General features: G+C 42.9%; 1 protein-coding gene across 5 annotated transcripts in view; it reads left to right on the forward strand.

Moving 5' to 3' along the window:
- Positions 1 to 16591, forward strand: part of CEP170B (centrosomal protein 170B) — a 57835-nt gene that overhangs the window by 35296 nt on the left and 5948 nt on the right. For 3 of the 5 annotated variants that reach the window (XM_030452013.1, XM_030452016.1, XM_030452014.1), the window contains 9 exons: positions 139 to 327; positions 523 to 631; positions 2083 to 3864; positions 7122 to 7371; positions 9575 to 9734; positions 13254 to 13292; positions 13846 to 13989; positions 15525 to 15613; positions 16162 to 16255. In XM_030452013.1, coding sequence (XP_030307873.1) covers positions 139 to 327; positions 523 to 631; positions 2083 to 3864; positions 7122 to 7371; positions 9575 to 9734; positions 13254 to 13292; positions 13846 to 13989; positions 15525 to 15613; positions 16162 to 16255 — 2856 coding nt within the window. The remainder of the gene's footprint in view (positions 1 to 138; positions 328 to 522; positions 632 to 2082; positions 3865 to 7121; positions 7372 to 9574; positions 9735 to 13253; positions 13293 to 13845; positions 13990 to 15524; positions 15614 to 16161; positions 16256 to 16591) is intronic. The other 2 variants (XM_030452015.1, XM_030452017.1) reach the window with 1 other exon arrangement.

A 16591-nucleotide genomic window follows, 5' to 3' on the forward strand; every position in this document is an offset into this window, starting at 1 on the left:
TGTGGAAGTGTTGGAAAGTATTTCTTACCCTGTGGGATCATCATTTGTGTGCAACTAATGATACATGGGTTTGGGTTTTGGGCTAATATTTTCCTGTTTTTTAAGGTTTTGACCCTTCTCATGCAAACATCTTTACAGGTTTTTGGTGTTCTTGAGTCACCTGAATTTTCCAGAATCTCTTCAGCATTTAGACCAATAATTAAAGGTGAAAAAGATGACTCTGGTTCTCATCAGCATCTAATCAGTGAAAATGGCACTAGTCAGAAGTCACCCTTGCTCCAGGCATTTGCCTCAAAAGCTGTGAGTGGGTCTCAGGCTGATGCACAGGTATGGGCAGTCCAGGTCGATTTGCTGGGATGCTGGAAGTGTGGATGGTTTTTCTGTCTGGATGGAAATGTGATGTATAGAGTGAATTTTCCTGTTGAGGAGTCTGAGCAATGTGTGTGTGAGACGGGAGATTTTGTGGCTGGGATTTGGTTTACAAGCCCCATTTCTGACATTGTCTTCCCTACCATGTTGTAGATGTCTGCTGCATCTCAAGGGAGTCAGAAGTGGGTGTCTAGGTGGGCGAGCCTTGCAGACAGTTACTCTGATGCTGGATCTGTCCCTGGGCAGGGTGATGGAGGTGCAGGTAAGTCTCATCCTAACATTACTGTTTGAAGGTGGCTGAATCTAAGCCAGGATAATAAGAAATGCAGAAATTAAGGGCTTCTGTGCATCTGGCTGTGGCTTATTGTCTGGTTTAGCTGAGGTATTTGGGGATGGGAAGGAAAGAGTGAATTGTTTCCAGTGGAATAAAGCTGGAGAGAGCCTCTGGTTTGCATTTCAGAGTTGTCCAAGAGGTATTTAAATGTTACATTGGACATGACCAAAGGGCACCTGGGAAAGGAGAAAGATTGCAAGGGCCTTGGGTGTTAGCTAGCCTTGAGTAGTGGTTCTTTAGACAGCCTTCTGATGCCAGATGGAAAGAGCTTTGCAAGTTGTCTTAAACTTAACTGCTGACTTTTGCTTTTTGTGTGTGCTTCTCCTATGTTCATCTGTGCTGATAATTTTAGGCTGGTTTTGAGTTTGCTGTTGGGTGGTTGGTTTGAAGTGTGGAGACTATTGTGGAAAACTGGGTAGAAGGGGAGAAGAGGAGTGAGAGGAGAGCAGGCTCCCAATGTATCTGGCAAGACAGCTTACAGAACCCCTGGTCTTGTCAGTATGTGAGTAAGGGAGGACAGTGCTTTGTTGGCTTTTGTAAACATTTTCACCTTTTTTTCATTGGAAATACTTGTCATTACCTTCATGCCAGCAAGAGTGATAGATAGGCTCCATAAACATTAGAGGAAACCTTTGTTCCAGAAGTCACTGCCACTGTTTTCACACTATGTGAGAACCTGACTCCCGGAGCATTTGAAATATTATCATAGTCAAATAACCAGTTATCCTGGTATTCAAAGGCAGTATCAGATATGAAATCCTGGCCAACAGTGTGGGAGAAATAAGAGCACTCTTTCCATGAAATGTGTCCATATTCATACACCTGCCCATGCTGACACAGTAAGCTCTAATTCAGATCTTCTTCATTGTTACAGGGTCTTTCTCCCGAGACTTTGCTCTTGGGATAAGATCACATGAGAACTTGTACTCTGAAAAATGTCATCTATTAGTCAAATGTTATGTAGAATGGTACTTAAAACATGGCATCACTACAGTGGTTTTTTCTGATGGCTTTTCATCTGCTTCCCACAGTCTGATTTATAGTAGATTGATGCCAGCTATTAGCCTATAAATGCATGTACCTGTACTGAGAAGTATATTATGGAAGAATGAATCTGGGGTCCTATCTCGACAGAGAGAAGGTGTTAAGCACCCTGATACAGCTAAGGAATTGTGTAATTTTTACCTTAAGTGTCTGTATTGATAAACCTGAGGGACCAAGTAGGAGCCAGGTCCTGTTGATGTTCATATTACATAAAAGCTTAGTTGTCTTGTGAGAGCTTTTATGGATTTGACCCTGCACCGTACAAGCTCCTCCTAAAAAAAAAAAAAAGGTACAGTTGTACAACAGTTGATTCTTGTCCACTTAACTCTTTTCAGAAACCACTGTAGCCCCAAAACCTGGGGAACCAGAAAATGCTGTGCCCTTGAGGACGAGACGCCTTCTTCCCCAGCTCCCACCAAGTGATAAATCAGACAGTCCCACACCCACAGTCCTGGTCTGCCAGGAGTCTTACTCGGAGGTTACCAAGAGAACTGTCCTGAAGGATCACTGTGTGGAAGCCTATGGTGATCCCAGCAGCCGCCTCTTCATCCAAGAAGACCTGGATCCAGATAGCCTCAGTGATGCCAGTAGATCTGATGATGGCTTCAGCATGGAAAAAGGCAGGAAATACAAAGAGAACAATAAAATGCTAGAGCAGATGGGGGAAGACACAAAACTGGAGAGCCGGCAGCCGGGAGGCTCCCGGGTTTCAAATGTGAGAGTTGTAAGTGAACCAGTTTCTGCTTCATTCTACATTGGTGATGACAGCAATGACATGGGGATTCCCTCCAAGCTCTCTCGGAGTGTGTCCCATGCTCGAGCAGACAAAGAAAGCAAGGATCAGGAGTTTTCCTTCAAGTCTGCTGGTACACCAGTCCCTGGAAAGCCACCTGTCAAAGATGTTAGTGCTTACATTAACGGGTCCGGAAAAGTGGTTATTTCCCTTCATCAGACTCTTCCTCAAGATCAGGAAAATGTGGCAGGAAAGGAAACATCATCTTTTGTTAGACAGGAAAGTTTTACCAAAGATAAATCAAGCAATGGTGTTTCTCAAAACAAACTCCCGCATATTTCAAGCCACCCTCTGCTTAAAGATTTAGAGACTGTTCGGTCAACCCGTATGGACTTTGGTCAGGAGACTCATCTTCTCCTTAAGGACACTGAAACTGCCTTAGCAGCACTGGAAGCCAAATTACTTGGTCAAAGCCAACAGCTGGAGCCCTCAGAAACTGCTGGTCAGCTGGAGGACTCCTTGTCTGGAGACTCAGACGTGGACACTGCAAGCACAGTCAGCTTGGTGAGCGGTAAAAACGTCCCGACGGGCGCCCCAAAACGCAACGCAGTTGTGAGCTTGCAGAAGGAGAAGTCTTCCTCCACACCATCCATCCAGGACCAGTGTGGGCAGCCAAGCGCTCGGGACAGGCTGTCGGAGAAGCGGAAAACACAAGCACCAGAGGCGCCAAACCGCGCGGAGGCCACCAAACGCTTCCAGATGAAGCGGAGTGCTGGGCCTCGAGGGTCACTCGACTTCACAGATGATGAGAGAAGCTCAAGCCTACCCTACTTGCCAGTTCCTGAAGCAGTCGTGTCTGACCACGAGCACTCAGTAAACCGGCCGGTTCCCAGAAGGAAACCTTCTACTCAGGCTCAGGCTGCCAAGGAGGACCCCAACAAAACCACCTCGAACGTGCAGAAGATCCAGCAAGTTCTCACCCGCTCCAACAGTTTATCCACCCCACGGCCCACGAGGGCCTCGAAACTACGTCGTGCCCGTCTGGGAGATGCTTCGGACAATGAGTGCATCGATACTGACAAAACATCCTCCAACACCGACGCTGCTGCACAGGGGTCCAAGCAGTCCACGGAGACAAAGAAGCTCTCCCGGCTCGATATCCTCGCCATGCCCAGAAAACGGGCAGGTTCGTTTACGGTGCCCAGCGACTCGGAGACGGCGCAGCCAAGGACAACGGGGTTTTCGGGCAGAAGCATGGATTCCTACCGCAAGCCAGGCGCTTCGGAAGCGAGAGCTGCGGCGAGGAAAACAGCAGCTGCTGCCTCTGCCAAGCAGCCTTTCAGCAGGACCCGTTCAAGCAGTGTCAAGTATTCCTCCTCTTCCAGTAAGTGATCAAGCTTTATTTTTCTCCCCCATTTCCCTCTTTCTTCCTTATAGGCTGCGCACGATGGCTAAAGATTGATGTTTCAGTAATACAAGTGCTGCATTGGTGAGTACAGCAGTCTGCTTTAAGGAGCAGTGTGGAGGTTGAATTTTCATGTTGGTTTGGAGACAACAGAGTATCTCTTGTGGTGTTATTGTGATGGTGGTGTTGTCTATGAGGATATTGCAAAAAGCTATTGATCTTTTTAACTCAGTGGCTTCACCTTTTGTGCAGCCAGCTGCCTTTTGGCGATGAGCATGTTAGATACTTTTCTGTTAAAAAAAAAATAAAAATAGTAAAAAAAGTAGCACTGGAAAGGCATTTAATTCTACTAAGAATTCAGTTCTGCTTTTCTTTGGTTTCTTGGAGTCAAAGTTTGCTCCAAGAAAGTTTATTATTGTTTTGATGACAGCTGGTGTCCAAAGTGGCAGTTTTTAAGGTGTCTGAAAAAGGAAAACAAGAGATAAATACCCTTGTGTTTTGAGGTGTGTTCCCCTGTTCTTCCTGTAAATGCAGATGTGAGGCTGAACACTACACATTGATTGCCTCATGAAATTCCCTCTGCTGTGTGTTTTCATTCACTCTGGCCATAGGTAAGGCAGGTCCACAGTTGTGTTTCCTATGCAGAGTAGGTTTGGGGGTTGTCTTGCCCCCTAGCTGTGCACTCAACAAACTCTTGAAGTACCAAGATTCGTCATATTGAAATCAGTCTTTTATTAAATGGTGTGGAAAATGCAAATGAACACCTGAGATGGTCAGTGATAATCATAGATTGTCCTGATACCTTTGGCCTGAGTCTTGGTCTGTGCCCATACTCTGACCTGCCATTGATATGGCAAGTCAGATGTTTGCTTAGGTTTTTAGGAATAATGGGGTGGGCAAGGAATGGGAAGAACCCCTTTGTCTAGGCTTCTCAGGTCTGTTGAGAGGGATTTTCACCAGATCTGTGTTTTTGTAAACAGCCTTTGAGTTCTGGGTGTATCCTTTTTGTATACCTTCATGTCACTGAAATAATTACCCTCCTTGCACTTTTCATTTTTATTGCATGCTAAAAATGGTATTTGCTGCGTGTTTTGATTTGAATGTTTTAGTGCATCCAGCTTCCCTTTTATTTTAATGATTTTTTTTTGCCTTGCACATTTGTATATGCATGTAAATAAGAATGGGAATAATCTAAAATAATATGTACAGTCTTTTCTCTTGCCTTTTTTGAGATGATGCTATTATTGATTTCTTGTTAAACAATAACAAATTTAAAACAAAATAACGTGGTCAGAGTTTTCCAAGCAGGAGGCACTCTTTGCACTCCCTCTGCCTTTGGACCACAGACTTCAAATCATTTGGAGAAAAATTATAAGTGTTGGCCATTTCTTTGTTTAAATGAATTGGTTTTTGATTTCTAGAGCTTTGTAGCAGCATGCTAACACCTTTCCTTGTGCATATAGTTGGAACAAATTATGCCAATCCTTTCTTTGAATTAGTTGCTTTTAATACTAACCTCCTAATTCCTTGATAGGATTGTGGGCTTTGCACAAGCTCTTAAACATACTCATGTCCTCATGCTTCTTTGTGCTCTGCCAAGTGTGTCATGCATGTTCCTATACTAATGCTGTTATAGTGAATCAACACGTAGCACCCTGTTCCTGAAGCAAAACTGAAACCTTGATAAACTGAACTATTGCACTGTCCCATCAAGATTTTTTTTAGGATGATACAATAATCCTTGAAAGCACTGAGTGTCAAGCCTTGGGGGTCAGGAGGCAGGTGTGGTTTATTTATTCAAGCATTTCTTAAAGTGTTTAGCTAATCACAATAGTTTCTAATGCTACCAGTGGGAGAAAGTTAATTTTGCTAGCAGAGGAACAGAATGAACTATTTGGTCATGGACAAGAAATTCCAGTAGATTTTTTGGCCATCTACATTAACTTTATATGAAATGCACAGATAATACCAGAATACTCCAGGTTACCAATTCTGAAAGCTAAGGACTTGTTTCCTCTGTGTATGTGATTTGTTTACTTAGTATAACTTGAATGGCACTGAGGGAATTGATAGTGATTTTCCTTGGTGCACAGGGTTTCAAAAATCAAACTCTTAATTTAAATAATGCTGTCCAATGGCAGGGTGACCTCTTGATTCTAAACATTTGTTTTTTCTAAAGAAAAAAATATTTAAAAATCTGTACTGCTGGAATACAAGCACATTTTTTTTCTGAATGTATTTCTTTAATCCTAAACCAAGACATTTATATAGCTATAGCTGAGATAACAATATACAGGAATGTTTTTTTTACTATATAGTAATGACAGTTTCTGCATCTTGTACACCAAATACATTACTTCTGTTTGTATGATCTATGAAGCTGGTTTAATTTGCTTGCACTGGTTCAGAGTTATGATAATCTTGGCAACAAAGTGAAGCTTTTAGGTGGTGTAATTTTAAATAGCTCAGCTGGCTCTGTGTTTAGTGAGCCTTCATTCTCCAAGGAAGAATGGAAGGGAACAAAGCAGCATCTGTAGAAAATATAGTGAAGCAGCAAACACCAGGAGCCCAATTTTCAAATAAGGAGATCTTGGTGCTTCTGATGCAAGGAGTACCTACGTGTCTACAGGTCTGCAGAACCGGTTGGGATAAGTGGGCAGCTTCCACTTGACTCCAGGGGTTGGAGCCAGCCCTGACTGTGTGAACACTGATTCTTGCAGAGTATCATGAATGGTGAATTGCCAGGCAGGAGGTGAACGTGGGGGTGTGGACTCTTGAAAGTAACACCAAGCACTGTAGTCTCTTCTTCACTCAAAACCACCTTTGCTTTGCTTGTATTTGGAGCTAATTGGAAATGTGTCTGCAGGCTTGAAAATTGGGCTCTTTTTAGAAAAGGACTTTTGTGGGACTTTGAGGAGTTTGAAATGTGTGCTACTTATTCGCAGAGTTTCTGTGCATGGAAAGACAAGTCTGGTAATAATTTAGTACATTGGAGTTGTTAACACAATAATTTTGCTTTTCCACTGGAATTTCCCACTCCAAATTTGTATTGTGAATGGGAGCCATAAAAGTGCTCAACTCTGAAATAAGCTCTGAGAACGTGCTCTTGAACTTAAAATCTGCACAGAAACTCTCCTTCCCTTATGCTCTTGAGCTAGTTTTGTGTTAACTTTTTGCCCTTTTATCATTACTCTTAACTACTTTCCTTGGTCTGAAACCAATTCATTTTTTATAAGCATCAAGGCGGAGAGCACAGGGTTCAGATTACACTTCCACTTCGGAGGAGGAATATGGCTCAAATCACAGCTCTCCTAAACACAAACGCTCCCATACTTCAACAGCCACACAAACACCGAGGATACGTGGCTCTGGGCTGAGCAAGCAGAAGCACAATGGCAGAGAAACTGATGATGATGAAGATTTTGATGACCACCCTGACCCCTTCAACTTCATGGCACAAACAGCAGAGATAGCAGAAATAGCCAGGTGAGGTGGGCTTTATGTACTGACTCACATGTTGAAAATGGTTTGAGTTTTCCTTGATGTTCAAATCAGATCCAGGTGTGGAGGTAGAAGGACAGGAAGTCCCTATTGTTGCTCATGTGCCCCCCATGTCCTTCATATCTGAATATTGACTTGTTTGGGCTTGGAAGGTTTCCATGCACCTTTACAGCCTATGCTAGGATGTGCTGGTTGTACCTTCTCTCTAGAAAATGCCAAGGTGCAAGTGATTTTATCTTGGTTTGTTTCTCACTCAAGCTGTGGACAGGCCTCTGTCTGTCAAAAGATGTTAACTGTCTATACCTGCTTATCTCTGCTTTCTGCTTGAAGTCACAGTGTGTGAACATACTGATTGTTGTCAGTCCTCCTAATTACCTTCCGACGAAGTCACACGGACTAGCAAGACTGAATATGTAAACTGTTGAAGCTGCTTTGCCTGAAGCTGGTTGAGGGAGCAGTAAGCAGTCGCTGCGGGTTAGAAATCTCTCTACTTGGCCAAATTGAATCAAAGAAAAAAAATCTGTCTGGGCCCTGTGTATAAATGAGTTGTTGCTTAGCTTGATGTCCCTGGATACGGGACCCAGTGTATACTGGTGGTCTGACGGTTGCCTGGAGGACCTCACCAGTAAAGCAAATAGTTTCTTTTTTTAAACAGTGGCATTTGAGGTTTGACATCTCTAATATGCAACTGTGCTATGCCAGCTTTCCAGAAATACTGGTCTTCCATTGTGCTGGCCATACTTAAAATACTTCTGACTGAGGAAGCCGTCTTCTGGCTGCTTTTGGTCAGCATTTCCCCGTCACCCGAACGACTTTCTGCGCTGATCTCAGAAGAGCTTTTCAGGTGCAAACATTGCTGTCAGGCTGCTGGGAAGTGTGTCAGCCTTCAAACCAGGCTGCAGGAGCTGTACTGCACCGAGCGTGCGGGTGGTTGAGGCTGCTTCCTTCCCTCCTGGCAGCGCTGCGTGCGCGGGAGAGCGCTGGGGGTTGCAGCAGCTATAAATACAGGGTTGCATCAGACTCGTCTGGCACTGCACGTTGCAGGGCTCGGTCACAGAGTCTGCTCCCTAATTGCAGTCCTGGTTTCCGTTGCTGCTCCCAAATTAACTGGGAGGGGTTTAGGGGAGCCAGAGAGAGTTAAAAGGGAAAATGCCACTTGTTTACTGTAAGTGAATCATGTAATGAATGCGTTTGACAGCTCTATCCAAACGAGTATGGATAGGGGACTACTCCTTAGGCAGGCAGATGAAACTGCTTTTTAGTGGTTCAGTTATGCTTATTTTTCTGAGAAAATGTTTTGATGAACTGACAGTTTTATCACTCAGCTTAGTTTTTTGAATCGAAGGATACAGTACCTTTCAGATGAAGCTAGCTAGCTGGAAAATTTTTCTTTCTCTTCTTATAAGCTTAAAGAACAGCTTAAAGAATTACTACAACAGCTATTTTTGCTGTGAAAGTTGGTTTTTTTTTAAGGTTTGCTAGCAACAGTCTAGACACTTAGAAACTGATTTTGAGATCTAAAGCAAGTAGAGCAGAACGCTGCAATCACTGAGTGTTAACTGGACAGCTGTCAAGAGGATTGAAGTTTCAAGACTTGGTTTCTGAAAACCAGATCCCTCGGGTATGCCATGCTTACCCTGGTAATCTCTCAGCTCTTCTGGAGAATATAGAGGCATACTTTATTCTACAGTCTATAAATCACAATGAAGAGGGAAAGAGTATTATTTATTTAAGTTATTATTATGTTATTTGAGTAACAAAGCAAAAGCCCTTCTATGGACTTTTTAAGGGAAAATAAAAATTCCCAAGAGGAAACATTGATTGTGTTCTGTAAGAAAAAAAAAAAAAAAGGAAGTAGAGTGGATTGTTGGGGGATTCTAAAACCTTAGCATAAAGGGGTTTTTTTGCCTCTTAGTACTTTCTGGTAGTTTTTAGTCACTAGAATTTGCTTTTTATCAAATATCTACTTTGAAAATGGCTTCAGGAGGGGAATGGTTTTATATTTTTTGCAGCCAGAGTGTTCTGTTGCACCTTGCAAAGGTACCCCCAAAAAACCCTCCTTTCCTTAGCCTCTGCAGAGGTTATAGTTCAAACAAACTTTTTGTGGCTGCTTTTTTTTATAATTTATGGACTTGAGGCTTGTTGTATCACATGTCCTAATGATTCTGCTGCATGCCCTGTGCTTTAGGCTCAGCCAAACCTTGGTGAAGGATGTGGCCATCCTTGCTCGAGAGATTCATGATGTTGCTGGAGATGGAGACTCACACAGTTCATCAGGGACAGGACCAGGCACCTCCCTCAGCTCTGTGCCCAACACTCCTGCTTCCACCATATCAGCAAGAGAAGAGGTAAGATCCCAAATGACAGGAATCTCTGCCTGTGAATGCTAGTAAGTACACGGGGCACAGTTGTGGTGGGAGACCAAGGCAGCATCCCCAGTTGCTGCAACACTCAAAACCCCTCATCCCCTTTCCTCCTAAGAAACAACAACAAAAACAGTGACTGCAGTCTGTTTAGGTTGCTCTTTATTTTGCCCTGCTGTATGTCACAGCCAGCCTTGCAAGAGGTGGGAGTCACTGACCATGTGCTCTGGCTGCATGCTCTGTATGAGCTGTATGGGTGCTTTCTGCTATTGAAATGCTTGCAGATGTTACTCCCACCCCTTCCCTCCACCTGTGTATTGGTGGGTGACAGCAGGGACATTGCTCTTCAGACAATAAGGTGAGCAAGGAGGAGGGCAGTTAGGTGGGGAAGTTCTGTCCTTCACCTCTTCAGTGAAGCTGTGACTTCCTTCTGATCTGTGTAGTTTGTCTGCACTGTAGTTGTCCCTGCACTGGAGCAGGGAGGAGAGAGGTGATTTCTTAATTTGGGCTGCAGTGAAGGACTCTGCTTAGCTCAGACTTGGCTGCAAAGTCACCAGGAGGCTCCAGCTGCTAAAGCAAAATTGTTTTTGCGGCTGTTTAAACCCAAAATCCTTTCTATTCACCATGGGCTTAAAAAAGCTTAACAGCTCTTTACCTGCTGTTCAGATGGGCCTCTTGGCCTTCTATTTTCTTTGACTGTCCTAAGCAGGGGTCAAAGCTGAGGACCAAACTTGTAACCCTGCCAAGAGAGTACTTGGGGGCCTGTGACCCTGCTGTGATCATCACTAAAGGTGCAAATTTAGGGAGATTCCCAGATCAGGCAAGTGTGGCTATGCCTGTGTTAAGCCCAGGTCAGCTGCAGCCTGCTCAGGGAGGGATTTTTTCCTGGGGCTCTTTGGAACCATAGTACGGTTGTTTTGCAATAACTTCAGACTCTGAGATAAAGTGTTTTATTGCTTTTTTTCCTTGCAAGTGCCACACCTACAACACTAGCCTTTTGTATTTCTCTTTCTGAGGAGTTAAGGTGACAAATCTACTTTTCTGAGTTGCAAATGAGACATTTGCTGTGAGTTGGTGATCACCAGTACTCATCACCCTCTTCCCTCCAGAAAGTCAGCATATCTACTTTTTTGTCTTGTGCCACTAACTTCAACAGTAAGTCAGCTCATACAGAGAGGAGCATATGCTGCTTAGAGGAAAACCAGTTAGCAAAACCCAATGTCTCCATTCTGTGCAAAATGAGGAACTCCAAAGCACCTGGTTGTGATGCCAAATCACAACCACAAAGTCAGTATTGCTCGGACTGAAGTGAACTGAATGTTTGTCTGTGACATGGTTTTGTAGCACTGCTGTGGGGGACGTGCCAGTCAGCCCCCTTGCAATAGTTGGGTGAGAAAATGTAGGGCTGTGCCATACTGTAGGTAATGCTCCTGCCAGTAGCCACTGCTAGAGTAGTTTTTGAGATCTTCCAGTGGTGTAGACGAAGAAGCACTGGTTGGAGCCTATGAAGACAGATTAAGAGCCATAACTTTTGGTGTGTTCAGTCACTGGTGGCTGAGACTGCCACAAAGGCCTTTAAGTAGACTCACTCCAAATAGGGTTGGATGACACTGTGATTTGAGCAGGGCCAGTGTCTTGGAGGCTGTTTGGGTTATACACAAAATACCACCATGCATTAGTAGAGCTTCCTTATTTTAGTAATAGCTGGAAACATGTTAAATCGGCTGAGCCTTCTGCTGATGATGCTGAGATGTGGAGCTGCATCCTGAACAGTGCATCTTAGGGATCATGTTATGAATAGGAGGAATATAAACTGATGTGGATTTAATCAACATGCTGTCTTGTCTTTAGACTGGACTAGAATCAATGGGCACACTTCCTTCAGTCTAGATGCTGCTGAATCTGTCCTAAAATAATTATTTTCGCTTAATGCTGGGAAGTTGCTAGGAAATATCCAAAGATGTGTGGTGCTAAGCACTGAATTTTGTGAGTGTCTCTTAATCAACTTTATATTAAATATTTTAGGAAAGGACTGTGAGAAGTAGCTACTGTAGTTATAGTAGTAAAGTATTTAAATACTTGATAAAAGGCAATATGTAAATAAGAAATGTTTGCTGTATGTGCCTGTCTCTTATATTGTTCTGGTGCTTGCATTGTTTATGCCCTTCTTCTAGCTTTTGGTTTTCTACTATTACATATTTTTACCTATTCAAATAAAGTGGGAAAAAGGCAGGAAAAATAAGTCCTGGTGCTGGAATCTCTTTTGAGGTTTTTATGCTATAATGGAAGCTTCACTTTGGACCACTGTGTGGCACAGCATTTCTCAGCCTCAGATGAACTCCTTTTTAAATTACTTTTATTATGAAGCTTAGTTAAAGGTTAAACTCATGAGTATTCTCTTAAAATTTCAGATGTAGCCTTAGATTTCAAACTTGACTCTTCATGTTCTGTCCTTTCAGGTCCAGTGTTGGCCAGGATGTTTACCAGGGAGGTTTTCAGTTACCTCAGAGCATGTTTTTGTTTGTAGTCTCAGCTGTATCATTTATAAAAATCTAAGTTCTTGGCATACTGAGCTGAGTACTGATACAAATTAAGCAAAAAACCCCATACAAATAAAACAAAAGTTTGGCAGAGGTGAAACATTCATGATTTCATGATTCCTGGGGCTGCTTGTGATGCTCTGGGTTGTGGATGTGTAAGTTTTACACAACTCTTTTGATTGGTCTTCTTTACTTTTATTTTTCAGTTGATAATGCTATAGCAAAACTTGAGAGCCCAATTGTGTTTAAGTTTGTGTCCAAAGTACTCAGTATATTGGTATGGTGAGAAGAAATGGTGTGACAAAAGAGAAAGCATGGGAGTAGACCAAGTCACATAAAAGATTCTCCTGGTGATGGTGTAGCAGATGCTGTCCTTACTGTGTTTTCAACTGTTTGTGTTGAGAACTGCTGGACTGTAGGAGCATCTCGTTCCCTTCTGACACTTTCACCACTTCAAGCAGCCTGGCTTCCTGTTTCTGCACTTTGTGCAAGGATACATAAAAAAAGAGAAGGTTATTAGTGAAACATTCTGGTGGTTGTGTACCTGTACCATAATATCTCCTATCTTCTGCCTGTGTATAACCCAAGTGCTGCTGTATAGAGTGTGGGCAGCCTGGACCTTGGATGGCACATGGTTTCCTTGCAAGAGCTGCATGCTTTGCCAACCCAAGAGCCCCCTGGGCAGTATGTTTATCCCATTTGTGCTCAGAGGGCTTCTGGGTTTCTCTCAGCACAGTCCATTTCAAACTAACTGGGGAGCTGCCTGAGATCACCTCTACAGAACTGGTTGGTGACCAGGATCTCTATGAGCTTCAGTGCTTGGGGGGAGGAGGGAGGCATCAAGTGCTGGTCCTTAGGAATGCACTTTTGGGAACGTCAGCCCAAAATAACCATGTGTTCTCTTTGATACTTGCTGTCACAGTCATTCACTAGCATTTATCTCTTTGTTTCTGTTTTAACACAGATTGCTCGTAGATCTTTTCGGCTGGCATATCCATCTCAGGTGCACTTTCCCATTCCATTTTTTTTTTTTTTTTTGTATCTCTGTCTTGTCACTGTTTGTTTCCTCCCCTTCTTTTAGAGTTCTTATTGTCAGTCTTGCCCTTTCTGTTCTTCCTGTTAATTTTTTGCATTATCAGTGGTTTTTTTTATTGCTTTGTCATCTCTTTTGTGTTACTAAATGGTTTCTCATTAATTTTGGTGTGACTTTAGTGTTACATTGATATATTAAAACATAAGATATGGGAAAACAGGGCCCTTTTGACTTCTGGCCTAAATTCAAAAAAGGCAAATACATACTTTTTCAACTACATGCTCAAACCTCAAAATTATAAAGTGGAATAGCCCCACTGAGTTTCGTAGGATATCTCCAGTGGGTAGATGCTTGCAGGATTGGGATGTAGTAATTTGCCTAGCAGCCCATACCTGTTCAAACAAGATTTAAATGAGTCAGTGTTCCTCTAGGGCTTGCCTGAAAATCTGCAATACCTGCAGTGAGTGCCTGTATGCCTCCTTCCCTACTAATTTTTAATGACTCATTACTCATTATTTCCAAGTTGGTGCAGCACATTCCAGAAGCAAGTCTGAACTACCAGAAAGTGCCTCCGGGATCAGTGGAACTGAAGGATTTTGACCAAAATATGAACGATAATAGAGAAGAGGATCCCTCAAGAAAAACAAGGACAAGAAACCGTGAGGAGGCAGGCCACCTTTTTCTTTACTTTATATATGACATTACTTTAAGCTGCAGTATGTATACCTATTCTTTCTAAGCTGCCAAAGGAGGCTACTAAAAAAAATGCACTGTAAAAGCCCAGACTTTTACGTATAGAAATAGTGTTTAAAAAAGAAAAAAAAAAAGGGAAACAGAATCACCCTTCTTGCCAATAATGCCTGGAAGTTTCCTCTCTTGTTTAAAACTCCATTAAATCTGAGGCTTGGTCTCTTGCTTGGGAGGAGGCATTTAGTGTCAGAGCCCACTTGGGTTATTTCAGTCTTTAAAGAAAAGCACAAAAATCCTGACTTTGAAAACTGCAGCACCCGTAGTTTCATGGCAAGAAGTCATGGCATGAAAATAGTTGTTCCTAATCCATAAAGGCACCTTGTTTCACTGCAATGAGTATGCTGGTTAGAGCTGACCACACAGCAGCAGTGTCAGGATCTGGACCTTATGAGGAGTTTCTGTAGCTGAGCTCAAGTGCCAAGGCCCAGCTGACTTGCTGTGCAGACAGCAGCAACCCACTTGTTCTGTGTTGTTCCCATCAACGTGTGCAATTTGATGCAGTTCTTCTGGGATGAGAGAGCAGGGCAGGTAACCTGGAAATCACTGGAATGATGCTAAAGGGTGAGGGAAGCCTGTCCTGGAACTTGATGCTGGAGATGGTGTTGGAGTGAGGGCTGTGTTGGGGTGAGGAGGAGGAGGAGAAGGCTGCTGGTGCAACACTTGTGCTTCTGTTTGCTTCCTTCCCGCTGGCTCTGGTTGAGAAGGAAGAGCTGGAGCAGGGGTTCCAGGGAGGCAGTGAAGGCAGGAGGAGAGGGTTAGGCTCCAGGACAGTCCCTTTGCTGCTCTGGAGGGGGTGTGTGACTCAAACAGGCTGATGGAGTGGAACTTTGGCTGCGCCGATCTTGTCCTGTGGTTGACTTGAAGGAATCCCTCACTCCCATATAGAGATGTGCCAAGGCTGAATCAAAGATTTAGGTTCAGATTGCCCCCAGCTGATGCGGGCTTTCCTGGCAGAAGCCTGTAGGCTCTTTTGAATGACAGGACTTGAATACTGGGGGGGTTAGTGGTTTTTTTTGTTGTTTTTTCTAATAAAGCAGAATGTAATATAGTGGAATTACATGTCTTGAACTCATAAATCACATTAGATAGTTTCAGTGAGACTGCTTGTGGGACTTGTATTGTGTACTGTGACTTGGCTTGGGATTTCTTTGGGGGCAAGGAGCTGCCTGTGAATCTTAAGGTTTTTCTTTCAGAAATTCTTAAATTGTTATTTTACTGCAGACAGCTCTATCTCTCTGTACATTCTTAAGAAAAAAAAAGCTGAACAAGCTAGTATTAATCTTTTTTCCGAAGTGCTGCAATGAAGCTGCATGTCACCTGAATCATTCTTAAACTGTAAATATCATCATCATAGATGAAGATGTTTCAGTGGAGATTATTTACTGTAAAAATTTCCAGTTTCCTAATATTCCACCTCTTCTAAAAGTTCTCTGATCTACCCTTGTATTTTAGGTTATCTTTGACAATCTGATGTTGAATCCAGTGTCCCAGTTATCACATGCAATCCGTGAAAATACAGAAAACCTAGCTGAAAAAATGAAGTAAGTAGCTTTCTAAATGTTGACTTGCTGCTGAGTTTGTTGGCTTCCTACTTGTGGAAGATAATGCATTGCTGTCTTGGAAAGTTTTGTTATCAAGATGCAGGGAACCTAGATGTAGGAAACCATGTGAATGAGAGGTAACATGTTTATTTGCTATCTCTTTTCCTTATATGTTTGGCCTTTGAAATTTTAATGCTGGATTTGTAATGCTTGGGGATGCTTTAACTTTGAAATGTTGTCTGTGCAAAAGTTAGCAGAAAATGTACTCCTGTTGGTGGATTGTCTCCTCTCTCTTCTGTCCCAGGGCTCTTAGATAGCCTGCAAGTCACCAAGCTTGTGAAAGCTTTTCAAAGCCTGTTCTTGCTCTAGAAGACATAAGTTAGGGAAGGATCTTGGATTGTACCTAAATCAGAATCAGCTGAAAGGCACCTTGTCCAGTTGCTAATCTGCTAATCTCCTTTGTTGCAACATCCTATGATAATTAAGTCTTTTAAGCAAGCAGCTTTCCATTTAAAATTTTAAGACCTGCTCCACTTTTTGTTCTGCAGGATTCTGTTTCAAAACTCAGAAAGCACCTGGGAGGAGATGGAGGCCAAAATTAACTTGGAAAATGAAGTGCCAATCCTGAAGACATCAAACAAGGTAAGACCATATGAACAAGTGAAATATTGAATTCTTATGTCCATTAAAGCTTTGTAAGGAAACAAAATAACAAGCTCTAGTCCTTCTCAAGTCCATTTCTAGGCAATTTGAATATGCTGAATTGCTGGGTTTTGTTGCTGTTTGAAGTGTGACAAAGTGAGTTCCTCCAGCTGCTGAGTTTTCACCAAACTCTTCCCATCTCTCTGGGTAGTTCATCTTCAAAGACCAGGCCCCTTAACACATGTTCAAATTCAGGGTCATTAGGCCTCATCTAAACATTTGCCAAAGCATCCTTTACCATGGGTTGCCACAGCTTCAGTTGTAGACAGGTGTTTC

This window comes from Calypte anna, chromosome 5A, assembly GCF_003957555.1.
Source record: "Calypte anna isolate BGI_N300 chromosome 5A, bCalAnn1_v1.p, whole genome shotgun sequence".
Lineage (NCBI taxonomy): Eukaryota > Metazoa > Chordata > Aves > Apodiformes > Trochilidae > Calypte > Calypte anna.